General features: G+C 36.2%; 1 protein-coding gene across 5 annotated transcripts in view; it reads right to left on the reverse strand.

Moving 5' to 3' along the window:
• The window catches only part of LOC6583662 (cAMP-dependent protein kinase catalytic subunit 3), an 88910-nt gene that overhangs the window by 45560 nt on the left and 30151 nt on the right, over positions 1–13199 (reverse strand). For all 5 annotated transcript variants that reach the window (XM_002009291.4, XM_032730942.2, XM_044009486.1 and 2 more), the window contains exon 2: positions 1481–2102. In XM_002009291.4, the coding sequence (XP_002009327.3) occupies positions 1481–2102 (622 nt within the window). The remainder of the gene's footprint in view (positions 1–1480; positions 2103–13199) is intronic.

Raw genomic sequence — 13199 nt, forward strand, 5'->3', positions numbered from 1 at the left:
AGCGACTGCGCTTCGGCTGCGCTGCAGTGTGGGAAACATTATAAGAATTTATTTGTTGAATAATTTAGATTCTAGACGTACAATCTTAATGAAACTTTTAGAACATAATCATTTCAAATGTTTGTACATTCCAAAGCACAAGTCGCTAGTACTTCAAATACGCTTTTTACAAAGGTGAGGTTGAGGGGCTGGATATTGGGGTGGGAGTAAATTACAACAAAAATAGAAATTATATAAAATACATATAAGTTTACATTTAAAAATTGGAAGATCTAGTTCAAAAGGTGTAGGAGATATACTTAAATACCTAGCTTTCGATAAGGTTTTTGATCGATAATAAAATATCGGGAGTAGTTATCGATATATAGAGAAAAACTCGATTTGCGCGTGATATACACGGACCTAGGAAACAAATTTCAAGTCTCTAGCTCTTATATCTTCTGAGATCGACGCGTTCAGACAGACTGTCGGACAGGGCCGAATCGACTCAGCTCGTGGCCCTGATCAAGAATATATATACTTTGTGGGGTCTGCCACTCCTCTTTCTGCCTGTTACATACTTTTAACAAAACAATTGTACCCTGATTACCCATTTTCAATGTGTTCAGGGTATAACAAATAAGAAAGCTCTAGTCGAGACTGCTCGACTACGATATCCCCTGAACCCTTCGATATTTCAATAATTTTTCACGTATTTCTGCTTACACAAGACACACGCACACACATACAAACACACACACACGCACACAAGCACCCACGCCTAAACACGCATGGGCTGCAGTGTGCGCTTACTATGAGAACTTAATTGTTTAATAATTTTTTGTGAACATACGATCTTCATGAAACTGTCACATTATGATTATAACATGGATATGCATTTGCCAAAGCGAAAGTCTCTAGTATTTGAAATACGCCTTTTACAAATCTGTGGGTGAAGGGGTGGATATAGGGGTTGGGTGGTAAATTTTGACAAAAACCGAGATTCTATTAAGTACATATAAATCTAGATTAAAAATTTGGCGACTCTAGCCTTAAAGATGTAGCAGATATAAATTTATTACAGGTTTTCGATAATGTTTTTAATCGATAACAAAATAATGGGGCAAGTTATCGACTTTTAAAGCGAAACTCGATATCCGCGTGGTATACACAGACATTTAAAAAAATATTTGAAGTCTCTAGCTCTTATATCTTCTGAAATCGACGCGTTCAAGCATACGGAGATACACAGGAGTATGTGTTCCAAATTTCAAGTCTCTAGCTTCAATAGCGCCGAAATAAACTACGTTCATACGGACAGCAACATGGACATTGCACAGAACCATTTCACTTTCGTGAATGAGTATAAAAAGCTCTGCGTACGGATCTTTTTACAGACAGCTTGACAGACAGTATAAATACAACCTTCTCCTTTTACTTTCGTGAATGGGTACAAGGTTTTTAAATATTTTACAGACCATACAATATATAAATTACTCACCGACGGTTTTAATAATCTGAAAATGATCAAAATTATATTTACGTCCACTCTTTTCAGTGTGATTGCTGCTACTCTCTTCGGATTCATTGTCTGTTTCGTCTTCATCAGTGTCATTTCCGTCATCTAGTTCGCTCTTTTCGGAATCCTTACATTTTATGTCAGCTGCATCATGACTCTCGTCCTTTTCTTCTTTATGAACGAGTTTATGATCAACAAATGTTGTGACGTTGTTGTTACTAGAACTTCTGACACCGACATACGGGCTTTGCAATTTTTGTGAATTTTGTTCTCCACTTTTCTCACTATAGTCTGATTCTAGAATATCCGAAGATTCACTAGAGGTCACACTGAGGTTACTGCTCAAATCACCGCCGGTTGTTCGGCCCAATTTAAATGTAAATGTTGCCTCTGTGTTATCTGATGAGGTGCTTGTTGTTGGAATTTCTTTTTTGTTCTGCAGAGCTGCCCATTGTGTCACGCATGTTTCAGCTCCTTCTATTAGCTTGGACGAGGAACCGTTTTTAGATGATGCTAAATTTTTGCTCATACCTGTGAGTGAACTGCAAAATCGCGCACAGGTTGATATTGACATAAAGACAACCCTTTCCTTCAGAGCTAGATTCTATAAAGAAATAATGTAAATAATGTAAATAAGTTAGCAGGTAGGATTACTCTAGTCGAGACTGCTCTTTTAGGAGATACCCTGAACCATTAACCAGAGAACGCATAGACCGGACATGTAGTGTAAAGCGTTTTAGTAGTGTATGTATAAATCTGCATTACGTTAGCTATGTTTATAAACAATTGTAGATTTTGTAGTAGCTAGAGATTTTACATTTCTATTTATTTATTTGTATAAAAGATATTGACAAAGCTAGAGTCAACTTAAATTAAAATAGCCTGAAGTACAGCAATAATGACAATCACCAACCCGACGGAGGTATTTTATTTGCCAGTATAGATGTACAATCTTAATGAAACTTTTAGAACATAATCATAATGTTCAAATGTATGTACATACCAAAGCACAAATCTCTAGTATTTGAAATACGCCTTTTACAAATGTGAGGGTGAGGGAGTGCATATAAGGGTGGGGGGTAAATTACAACAAAAATCGAAATTATATAAAATACATAGAAGTCTACATTTAAAATTTGGAAGCTCTAGCTCGAAAGGTGTTGGAGATATAATTAAAAAACTAGCTTTCGAAAAGGTTTTTAATCGATAATAAAATATCGGGGGTAGTTATCGATATATAAAGAAAAACTTGATATGCGCGTGATATACACGGACCTAGGAAAAATTCAAGTCACTAGCTCTTATATATTCTGAGATCGACGCGTTCATACATACGGACGGACGGACGGACGGATAGACAGACGGAAAGGGCCAAATCGACTCAGCTCGTCGCACTGATCAAGAATATATATACTTTGTGGGGTCTGTCACGCCTCCTTCTGCCTGTTACATACTTTTAACAAAACCATTATACCCTGATTTCCCATTGAAAATGGGTTCAGGGTATAAAAAGGAAAGAAAACAAGTTGTTGCAAGAAAAGTGAAAAGAACAGAGAATAAGAAATAAAAGAAAAGAATAAAAGAAGAGCCAAAATAGAGTATAGGATAGGATTGAGAAATCACTTATGCCTGGGCACTGCGAGTGATTTCCCTAAGGTTAGCTAATAGAAAAGACTTTGTACACTTTGTAATTCACTTTCGTGAATGAGTATAAAAATTAAAAAACTATTAATATAAGCTTAAACAAGTAAGAAGGCTCCAGTCGAGACTGCCTGACTAGGAGATACCCTGAACCCTCCAAGCTGATATTTGAATCATTCTACACTTCTTCTAACTGCACAGTAAGCAGCGACAGTGCTTGGGCTGTGCTGTAATTTGGGCAATATTATCAGAATTTAGTTGTTGAACAATTTAATTTCAAGACGTACAATCTTAATGAAACTTTCAGAACGTAATCATAATGATCAAATGTATTTACATCCAAAGCACAAGTCTCTAGTACTAGATGCGTATTTTACAAATTGGGGGCAAAGGGGGCGTGGTATCCAAAATCTTTAAATTACAAACTCTTTGTATCGATCAGCTGTATACAGTAAATCTGAAGTCTCTAGGTTTAAAAGTGCTCAAATTAGGCTGAAAAAATAAAATCAATTTTTCGATGATTCTCGATAAAAAGGTTATCGACACTGGTTAACGGCAGAGCAACAACAACTGCTATCAACACTACAAGCGCTAGATGACCAAACTGATGACGACACTTGTGAAGAAGTAAGTGTCAACAAAGCCACATTCCTCCTATTAAAATTGGCGCTGAACAACTGCATGGTATTTGCAAATCGCTAAATGTCATTGACTATTCTATCGGAGTCAAATTGCACTGCGAAGAAGAGGCAGACTTTGCCAATGTCTGCGCCCACATGCAAAGCTCTATTTATGAGTTCTTCTCCTTTGCAAAAAAACATAATAAACCATACAAAGCGGTACTTACGGGCCTCGATGACACTCCGGCTGATGCCGGAAGAACACGACCCAACAACAGCAATTTTTCACTGTATGTAGTCTACTTCGTCAACAAATCAACAAGCATAAACAAGCTAAAGCAAAACTACTCTGTTATTGACCATATCAGAGTCAAATGGGACTACCAAAGACGCAGATCAAACACCGTCACTCAATGCTACAATTGCCAGATGTTCGGGCACGGATCGTCGTATTGTAGTGTTAAGCCATATTGTATGAATTGCGCTGGTAACCACAAAACTATAGAGTGCCCAGAAAAGTCTCCCATTAAGTGCGCTAATTGTTACTGCTCTCATAAAGGTAATTCACTGGAGTGCCAAGGCAGAATGAACTATGTAAAGGCAAGGGAAAATGCATCACCAAAGAACGGGTAGTCAGAACGCCATCACAGGCACCACAGATAAATTGCCTTAAATCTTTTCCAAATCTTAATGGGCAGATATCTGAACCATGAACCTGGGCCAGCCAACCAGTCTTAAGTAGTACTGATCTATTTTCACTAGATGAGCTAAAAAGTCTTACTTTTGAGCTCATTAGCAATCTCAGAAACTGTAAATCCAAGACTGATCAGTTTGACGTAATTACCTCACTTGCGTTCAAGTTTCTTTCTTAATTAAAAAAGAAACAAGTAAGAAAGCTTTAGTCGAGACTACTCGACTACGAGATCCCCTGAACCCTTGGAGTAATAGCTATTTCAATAATTTTTCGCGTCTTTCAGCTTACACAAGATACACGCACACACACACACAAACACACACGCACGCACGCACGCACAGACACACACATACACAAACAATTACATACATATACAAACACAAGCATAAACACGCATGGGCGGGAGTGAGCGCTTACTATGAGAACTTAATTGCTTAATAACTTTTTTTGTGGGCGTACGATCTTCATGAAACTTTTAGATTATGATTATAACATAAATATGCATGTAATTGTTAAAGCACAAGTCTCTAGTATTTGAAATACGCTTTTTACAAAAGTGAGGGTGAGGGGGTGAATTTAAAGGTGGGGGTAAATTTTAACAAAACCCGAAATTGTATAAATTGCATATAAGCATACATTAAAAATTTTGAGACTCTAGCAATAAAGGTGTAGAAGATATAATTTTAAACCTGGTTTTCGATAAGGTTTTTTATCGATAAAAAAAGATCGGGATGAGGTATCGATTTTTAATGATAAACTTGATATGCGCGCTGTAATTACGGACATTTAAAAAAAAATTTGAAGCTCTTATATCTTCTGAAATCGACGCGTTCATACATACGGACAGACGGACAGACGGACGGACGGACAGACGGACAGACGGACAGACAGACGGACAGGGCCAAATCAACTCAGCTCGTCGCCCTGATCAAGAATATATATACTTTGTGGGGTCTGCCACGCCTCCTTCTGCCTGTTACATACATTTCAACAAAACCATTATACCCTGATTTCCCATTGAAAATGGGTTCAGGGTATAAAAAATGTTGTCAATGTCTGCTTGACTATGACATCGACATTTGCCTTGTATCTGAAAGGTGGCTAAAAAATGAGACCTCTTTTAAGATTCGTAATTGCAGCTGTTACAGGAACGATCGTACGATTAGCAGAAGGGGAGGGTAGCAATCTTCATTAAAGGAAATATTCGCCACTCATTGCTTCCTCTCCCAAATACCAAAGGTATTGAAACAATTGGCGTAAAAATCTTTATTAACGATGATACAGAGATGTCCATTTTCTCATGCTATTTCCCAGGGGGCCGCGAAAATCCATCTAAAAACAAGTAAGAAAGCTCTAGTCGAGACTACTCGACTACGAGATCCCCTGAACCCTTGGAGTAATAGCTATTTCAATAATTTTTCGCGTCTTTCAGCTTACACAAGAAACACGCACACATACACACACACGCACGCACGCACGCACACACAGGCATACATACACACACATAATACACACATACACACACACACACACACACATACACAAACAATTACATACATATACACACAAGCATAAACACGCATGGGCGGCAGTGAGCGCTTACTCTGAGAACTTAATTGCTTAATAACTTTTTTGTGGACGTACGATCTTCATGAAACTTTCAGATTATGATTATGACATGGATATGCAAGTTATCACCACGCAACTCAGGCAAATCTTATGACAAATGTAAACAACTTTCAAATAACATAATTCCCTCTATAGTATCACGCCACTCAGCCCAGACATAAAAGCTTCTTGCACTATTCCCACAGAGTAAGCAGTTTTAGCCTCAATATAAACATAAGATCTCCCTGCGTTGTTTCCATGAGCCCATAGAGCCGGCAACCCAGCTTTGATGTAAACAAATCTTAATTTCACAATTCCGATATAAAATCACGTAAGCCAATCTTGGGAGCTTTTGAGCTTTGAGCTTTAATGAGGGAAGCTTTAGCATAAACATTAGCTGACTTGCAGCATAAGATCATATCTTGTAATCAGTTCAATTTTGGAGTTTAATAAAAGAACACTAAGTTCACTAAATATAAAATTATTTTTTTATCAACTTGCAAAGCCAAGAAGTTAATTGGCGCCCAACGTGGGGCCTACGTTAAATAAGAAAACACATTGAAAGAATATAAAAACCTTTTAATGTAATCGTACGCCGCCGAAATTTTAAACGTGAACTAAAAAGTGTTAAAGAAATTAAACCCAACAGAAACAAAAGGTTTCTGGAACTCAACCAAAAAGTGCATTAAAAAGTTTTGATAAAAGAACAAAACAATTGTGCTTACCAAAAAAACCATAACGTTAACAAAAGTTAAAGAATCGATTATTAATATATAGAATATTCAATGAACAAGGTGTAAAAGTACCAAACCAAAAACTAAAAGTAAACAACAAAAATCTGTGGCCAAACCAAAATCTAAAAGTAAACAACAAAAAACTGTGGCCAAACCAAAAACTAAAAGTAAACAACAAAAATCTGCGACCAAAAAGACGATTAAGAAGGAAGGAAGGAAGGAAGGACGACCTACCCAATTTGCTGAAACCCCCAGAAAGAAGCACTACTACGTGAGCGATCGTGAATTTTTTAAATAAGAAATAGTATTAAAAATATTGATTCATTTAAAATTGTACTAAACCAACATTCATTTAAAATTGTACTAAACCTGGACGAGTTAATTGAAAATTTAGGAAAATTAAAGGTGACTACAGATAATTCAAAAATGGCCAATAATCTGACAGCAGATATTATAGCTCAACTGATAGCGACTCACACTAGAGCACTGCAAGATCAAATTTCAGAATTAAAATCCCAATTAACACTATCATCTACTAATGAACAGGAGTTTAGAGCAACAGTTATCAATGAAGCGATTCGATGCGATGAATCGTTTGATATAATTAAATCTTTACCTGAGTTCTCAGGAAGCCATAACGCGTATGTAAGCTGGCGTGAAGCAGCTTGCGGCGCTATGCGAATGTATAAAGAAGGCAGTAGAAGATACGTAGGTGCTTTAACAATACTTCGAAACAAGGTCACTGGTAGGGTAAACGATGTCCTAACCAATCATGGAACCGTACTTAACTTTGAGGCGATACTTGCTAGATTAGATTTTGCATATAGTGACAAGCGTCCGATGCATATTTTGGAACAAGAATTAAGCGTATTACGACAGGGTAACTTATCAGTTCTTGACTATTACAATCTGGTCAACAAAAAACTAACTCAGATAATAAACAAAACTATCATGACATACGGCGATAAAGCTAATTTAATTAACGAATTAAATACTAAAAATAGGGATAACGCTTTGCGAGTTTTCATTACAGGCCTTAACGGCTCATTATCCAACATTTTGTTTTCTCTTAACCCAGAAAACCTTCCAAATGCTTTAGCAAAAGCTCAAGAACTAGAAGCGAATCATCAAAGAGCTAATTTCGCTTATAACCATTCCTTTAATTCGCAACAATCATATGCGAATAAAACGGAACAAACGAAGCAAAACAAATCTGATCAACCTTATAAAAAATATGATAACCGCTTGCGATTCAATCAAAGCTCGCAAAATCAGAAACATCCAAACGCTCAACCCCCTCAAGAACCGATGGATGTAGATAGATCCATTCAAATACAAAACCCGTCCTTTCAACAGAATCCAAATTTGGAGCAAGCCAATAAAAGAGGATTCTCTTCACAAACAATTCAACAACCGAAAAAGGTTATGCGCGTAAATAATATTCAGGAGGATCATTTTTTAGAGGAGCAAGGGGAGACCTCCCATTCATCTATAGAATAGATAAAAAAATAAACAAACAATTAAAAGTACTAATAGATACAGGTGCTACATGTTGTTATATTAAAAAGGGAATATATGATAACCCAGAGGAGCTAGCTATTAAAAAAAGAGTAAAAACTGTAAACGGATACAGCATCATAACACACTTTCATAATATAAATATTTTTGGCAAACGTTATAGATTTTATGAAATCAGTAACCTAGAAGCTGATTTGTTAATCGGCTATAATCTATTAAAAGATATCAATGCAATAATTGACCTATCAAAAGGTTCCTTGCAGTATAATAATAAAACGGAAAAAATTAATTTAGTAAATTCAAATCTAGATAAGGAGCATTGTGCCATTCCTTATCTAAATTATGAAACTCTCAAATCCGATTCATTATTCAATGTATCTGACATAGAATCATCGTCATCAAGTGACTCTGATTGCCCCAAACTAAACTTCAAGAGAAATAAGCATAAAATGAAGAAAGCTAAAAAGAGCAGGCAACAAGAATTGTCGGTATCCTCTACAAGTACTTCTATATGCAAAGTAAACCATTCCATTGATGAAATGGTTAACCTCGCAAATCTTGAAGAACAAATCATTCAGGAAATTAAAACCAAACACTCCCAAATACAAATATCTCTTCCTTTTAGAACAGATATAAGAGGTGAAATCAGAACGGTAACAGATACTCCAATCTATAGTAAACAATACCCTTACCCGCATTCAGTTAATAACTTCGTTAATAAAGAGATTAATAGGATGCTAAACGATAATATAATAAGGCCAAGTAAAAGCCCTTATAACTCTCCAGTATGGGTTGTAGGAAAAAAGGGTTTTAATGAAGATGGCACACCAAAACACAGGTTGGTTATTGATTATAAAAAACTGAATAGCAATACAATCCCTGATAGATATCCGATGCCAGATCCCTCGGTAATACTATCTAATTTAGGTAAAGCAAAGTTCTTCTCAACTATTGATCTAGAGTCTGGTTTTCATCAGATCTTGATGAAAAACGCAGACATTGAAAAAACCGCCTTTTCCATTAATAATGGAAAATATGAATTTCTTCGCTTGCCATTTGGACTTGCGAACGCACCTAGCATTTTCCAAAGAGCAATGGACAATATTCTACGCGACAAAATTGGCAAAACTTGCCACATCTATATAGATGACATAATAGTTTTTTCAGAAAATATCGAACAACATTTCAACGACCTACGAGAAATCATTGAAATATTATTTAAAGCCAATATGAAAATATCTCTAGAAAAATCTAAATTCTTTAAAAAAGAAATCGAATTCTTAGGATATATGGTATCTCATAACACTATCGCAACCGACCCCAAAAAGATAGAAACTATTTTGAAATATCCCCCTCCCAATAACTTGAGAGAATTACGAAGCTTTCTAGGTCTAACTAATTATTACAGAAAATTCGTACAAAACTACGCAAATATAGCCAAGCCACTGACAAAACTGCTACAAGGACATAATGGTATGATTTCAAAACACATGTCGAAAAAAACAAAAATATCTCTAAACGACGAAGCCCATTCAGCATTCGAAACTTTAAAATCACATTTAGCTACAAAGGTTGAATTAACCCAACCAGACTATTCCAAAAAGTTCGTTCTTACTACAGACGCTTCCGACATCGCTATAGGCGCCGTCCTTTCACAAGAAAATAAACCAATAACATTCATTTCAAAAACTTTAAATAAAACAGAGAAAAACAAGTAAGAAAGCTCTAGTCGAGACTGCTCGACTACGAGATCCCCTGAACCCTTGGAGCAATAGATATTTCAATACTTTTTCGCGACTTTCAGCTTACACAAGAAACACGCACACACACACACACGTACGCAAACACAGGCATACATACACACACACGCATACAGACACACATACACACACACACGCATACATACACAAACGCATACACACACACATACACACACACATACACAAACACATACACACACAAGCAACCACGCATAAACACGCATGGGCTGCAGTGTGCGCTTACTATGAGAACTTAATTGTTTAATAACTTTTTTTATGGACGTACGATCTTCATGAAACTTTTAGATTATGATTATAATATGAATATGCATGTAATTGCCAAAGCACAAGTCTCTAGTATTTGAAATACGCTTTTTACAAAAGTGAGGGTGAGGGGGAGAATTTAGAGGTGGGGGGTAAATTTTAACAAAAACCGAAATTGTATAAATTGCATATAGGCATACATTAAAAATTTGGAGTCTCTAGCAATAAAGGTGTAGAAGATATAATTTTATAACTGGGTTTCGATAAGGTTTTTTATCGATAAAAAAAGATCGAGATGAGTTATCGATTTTTAATGATAAACTTGATATGCGCGCTGTAATTACGGACATTTTAAAAAAAATTTGAAGTCTCTAGCTCTTATATCTTCTGAAATCGACGCGTTCATACATACGGACAGACGGACAGACGGACAGACGGACAGACGGACAGACGGACAGACGGACAGACGGACAGACAGACGGACAGGGCCAAATCAACTCAGCTCGTCACCCTGATCAAGAATATATATACTTTGTGGGGTCTGCCACGCCTCCTTCTCCTTGTTACATACATTTCAACAAAACCATTATACCCTGATTTCCCATTGAAAATGGGTTCAGGGTATAATTATGCAACAAACGAAAGGGAATTATATGCCATTGTCTGGGCATTAAAAAATCTTCGTAATTACTTATATGGTATTACAAATCTAGAAATTCAAACAGACCATCAACCACTTTCTTTCGCGGTTTCTGCACGAAATCCTAATTCAACAAGTAAGAAAGCTCTAGTCGAGACTGCTCGACTACGAGATCCCCTGAACCCTTGGAGCAATAGATATTTCAATACTTTTTCGCGACTTTCAGCTTACACAAGAAACACGCACACACACACACACACGCACGTACGCAAACACAGGCATACATACACACACACGCATACAGACACACATACACACACACACGCATACATACACAAACGCATCACACACACACACACATACACACACACATACACAAACACATACACACACAAGCAACCATGCATAAACACGCATGGGCTGCAGTGTGCGCTTACTATGAGAACTTAATTGTTTAATAACTTTTTTATGGACGTACGATCTTCATGAAACTTTTAGATTATGATTATAACATGAATATGCATGTACTTGCCAAAGCACAAGTCTCTAGTATTTGAAATACGCTTTTTACAAAAGTGAGGGTGAGGGGGTGAATTTAGAGGTGGGGGGTAAATTTTAACAAAAACCGAAATTGTATAAATTGCATATAAGCATACATTAAAAATTTGGAGACTCTAGCAATAAAGGTGTAGAAGATATAATTTTATAACTGGGTTTCGATAAGGGTTTTTATCGATAAAAAAATATCGAGATGAGTTATCGATTTTTAATGATAAACTTGATATGCGCGCTGTAATTACGGACATTTTAAAAAAAATTTGAAGTCTCTAGCTCTTATATCTTCTGAAATCGACGCGTTCATACATACGGACAGACGGACAGACGGACAGACGGACAGACAGACGGACAGGGCCAAATCAACTCAGCTCGTCACCCTGATCAAGAATATATATACTTTGTGGGGTCTGCCACGCCTCCTTCTCCCTGTTACATACATTTCAACAAAACCATTATACCCTGATTTCCCATTGAAAATGGGTTCAGGGTATAAAAATGAAAAGATGGCACGCTTTCATTGAGGAATTTTCCCCAACCATTCTCTATAAACCTGGGTCAACCAATGTTGTTGCTGACGCATTATCCAGAGTAGTAATAAACCACATCTCCACTGAAAACAATCAAATGTCCGATAACAAACCCTCGTCTGACAATGAATCTTCATCCGATATAGAAACCATACATTCAGCCGACAGCAGTCATGATTACATATTAGAAGAAACAAAAAAACCACTAAACCAATTTAAACAGCAACTACTAATTTCAAAAAACAGTTTCACTATCCACGAAAAATGTAACCCATTCAATAAAACTAGACATATTATAGAATATGATACACTAGACAACCTAATCACAATACTTAAAGAGTTTCTACAGCCAAATATAACTACAGGAATCCATTGCAGTCTTGAAATCAACAATGTCCCGTTCAGGCATAACTATTTATTATACAGACCCCAGACACAGCCTTAGTAACGGTCAAGTAGAAAGAGTTCACTCAACACTTATTGAAATTTCTCGATGCATCCAAGAAGAATTTAATATAATTAACTATTCTGAAGTCATATACCGCGCAGTTAAAGAATATAATAACACAATACAATCAACAACCCAGCAAAAACCATGCGAAATTCTATTCAACAAAAAAAAATCATTCTGAATTACCCGAAAAACTAGAATCAGCTCAATCCAAAATGCTAGAATACCATAACAAAAAAAGGATATCTAAAAATTATCAAGTAGGTCAAGTCATTTATGAAAAAAAACATGGCGAAAGAAATAAATTACAGCCGAAATATAAAAAACAAGTAGTCAAAGAAGATTTAGGAAATACAGTAAAAATAAATAATAGAGACCGCATAATTCATAAAGATAATATAAGATCTTAATAAAACAATTTTTTTTTAATTTTTAGCATGACCATTTTATATGTACTAATCACTTTACTGCCCTTCTGCCGCCCCGATATCATAAACTACTCCAATGACGACTACGTTTTACTTGAGGACGTTGACAATTTTTTATTATACGAAACATTCGGAGAAGTCTTCCACGTTACTAATTTAAGTTTTTATAATGACATATTTGAAAAAGAGCTAATATTTTTTAGTAATAGAAGTAACTCTACTGACTGGGAAATAACTATGGAACTAAATTTAATTAAA

The sequence above is a fragment of the Drosophila mojavensis genome, unplaced genomic scaffold (assembly GCF_018153725.1).
Source record: "Drosophila mojavensis isolate 15081-1352.22 unplaced genomic scaffold, ASM1815372v1 contig_74, whole genome shotgun sequence".
NCBI lineage: Eukaryota > Metazoa > Arthropoda > Insecta > Diptera > Drosophilidae > Drosophila > Drosophila mojavensis.